Source organism: Etheostoma spectabile, chromosome 18, assembly GCF_008692095.1.
Source record: "Etheostoma spectabile isolate EspeVRDwgs_2016 chromosome 18, UIUC_Espe_1.0, whole genome shotgun sequence".
Lineage (NCBI taxonomy): Eukaryota > Metazoa > Chordata > Actinopteri > Perciformes > Percidae > Etheostoma > Etheostoma spectabile.
Genome location: NC_045750.1, coordinates 12517712 through 12519870, shown reverse-complemented (window position 1 = coordinate 12519870; position 2159 = coordinate 12517712). Strand labels below are relative to the sequence as shown.

General features: G+C 40.5%; 1 protein-coding gene across 1 annotated transcript in view; it reads left to right on the top strand.

Moving 5' to 3' along the window:
• Nucleotides 1-2159, top strand: part of LOC116706692 (prospero homeobox protein 1) — a 27237-nt gene that overhangs the window by 8680 nt on the left and 16398 nt on the right. Inside the window, exon 3 of the mRNA XM_032543634.1 lies at nt 290-397. Coding sequence (XP_032399525.1) covers nt 290-397 — 108 coding nt within the window. The remainder of the gene's footprint in view (nt 1-289; nt 398-2159) is intronic.

The following is a 2159-nucleotide window of genomic DNA, read 5'->3' as shown; positions in this document are numbered from 1 at the left end:
CCCCCTCCCCCCACTTGCACACACATACAAACACACACACACACACACACACACACACACAAACAGACATACACACACACAAACATACTCCAGCAGCCCTGCATACATGCCGGAAAGGAAATTTGGTTAACCATCATCATCATCATCATTGCCAATCCTAGTCAATTATTAGCAAGTACACATGTACATATTGTATCTGTGATCATAACAGTTGCTACAATTACTTGATCTACCATAAGGTGTATCCCTCCAAACAATTGTTAATTCCCTTAATGGCAGCTATTTTCAGATCCAAGAGGGTCTCTCCCCCAATCATCTGAAGAAGGCCAAGCTCATGTTTTTCTACACCCGCTACCCAAGCTCTAATATGCTCAAGATGTTCTTCTCTGATGTCAAGGTGAGTTCAAACATATTCTTCCTCTTTAGCCCTTGTTTTAGATTACAATCTTTGCCAATATATTTTTAATTTTACTAAACATCTCTGTTTGGCTATCTTCAAACTCATTTGTGTGTACCTTCATCTTCTTGAGATGGTGACTTCTTTTAATCTATGTAACAAGTGTAAAGATGAATAACACTTTGTTGCCTTTGTTTTCTTTTTTGCCACATTTCTTACTTGTGCATTTGTCAACGCACCTGCTTGAAAAAGGGACGTTTGATTTATTATTTGTGATGTGCCAGCTTTAGTTGCTGTGAACAGCGTATGTTTGTCTGTCTTGAAATGAGGCCCTTTCGCTCACTAAGTTATGGTTTTATGCAAAAGATGAAAGAAGAGGAAGTTGAATGGGTTTACATGAGGGAGCTGGAGAGCCTATGAGTATTCTAAAGATAAAGAGCGAGATGAGTAATGGAGGGGTGGAGAGGGCAGAGAGGAGGATGGAGCCTAGAGACGGAGGAGTGGTTATGTGAGCAGGTGTAGAGTGGATGGTTTGATAGAGGGAGGGGAGAAGAGAAAGAGTTGGTTTAGGGAACATGGCAAGAATGAGCGTTAGTTCTACTGGGAGTTTAATGAAGGAAAACAAAGCACAATATGTAAGCTGCACACAAAACAACAACAACAACAACATAATGGCTGTTGGAGAGTGTGCGACCGAGTTTGTTCGTGTTGTTGATGTTTTGTGTGTGCGCTCCCCTCTCGGACCATACGGAGGGATAAACGCTGTGACATATCCAGGCCATCTTATTCAAATCAGCAGATAAAGGTCCCCTTTTTCCCAGCTGCCCCCTCTTGGATACTGTTGCCACCAACCATGACTCGTTGGTCCCATGACTTACTCTCAACACATCATTGGTCTGGTTGAAAAGGAGGGTTACATGTTGGCAAATGGGGTAGGCACCTGTAAATGCTGATTCGTCACAGAACTCCTTAATTTTAAAAGCATCCCGCTGATTTGACATTGATGTTATTTGCTATTTAACAACTGCTAGAGCAACTGATTTGAACCACATAGTTTCACTGACTGATCACTCACAGGGAGGTGGCTTCTTCTTGGTGGGCTCTTCATGAATGGCCTCATCATACTTAAACAAGGTCAACATAGTTAAGGGGATTATGAGTCATATTAGCTTGTTTATGTTTTCAGCAGAGGGCATTGTACTTAAGCTGTAAGTTAGTAGTCATGTATGGGAATGAGACTATTCACTATTTAATTAGATGCAGCCAGCACGGCCTCGTAGCGAGTGGCTGTCCTACGTCTTAAAGGCTAATCAGGTCTTGACTGTCAAGAATCTAATGAGCATGGGAAGTGGGTTACACTGACAACTGGGGGACGCTGTAGCTGTTGTCCCCCTTGTTTAAGCTCCTTTTAAGACTGTTGTGACTTTTTTTTTGACTTTTGGTGTTTATGAAATGTTTTGACAGATGCGTCAAAATTCCATTGTTAGTGTTGCTAATGACAGTAGTATAGTGATCCCACTAGCTTTTAGACGTCTCATTATGATTGCAGAAATTGTTTCGATCAAGGACGAGTCATTATAACAGATTAATGCACAGATTAAATAAAGATATTAAGTCAATTAATAAAGTCAGAAAAAGTATTTGCGTGTGTAAAGAGATCCATTGTAAACTGTATTTATTTATTGGATTTTTGGACCTTCATGTATTGTAAATAACCATTTCTCATTTTTTAGCAATCACAAGCTGACACACACACACACAC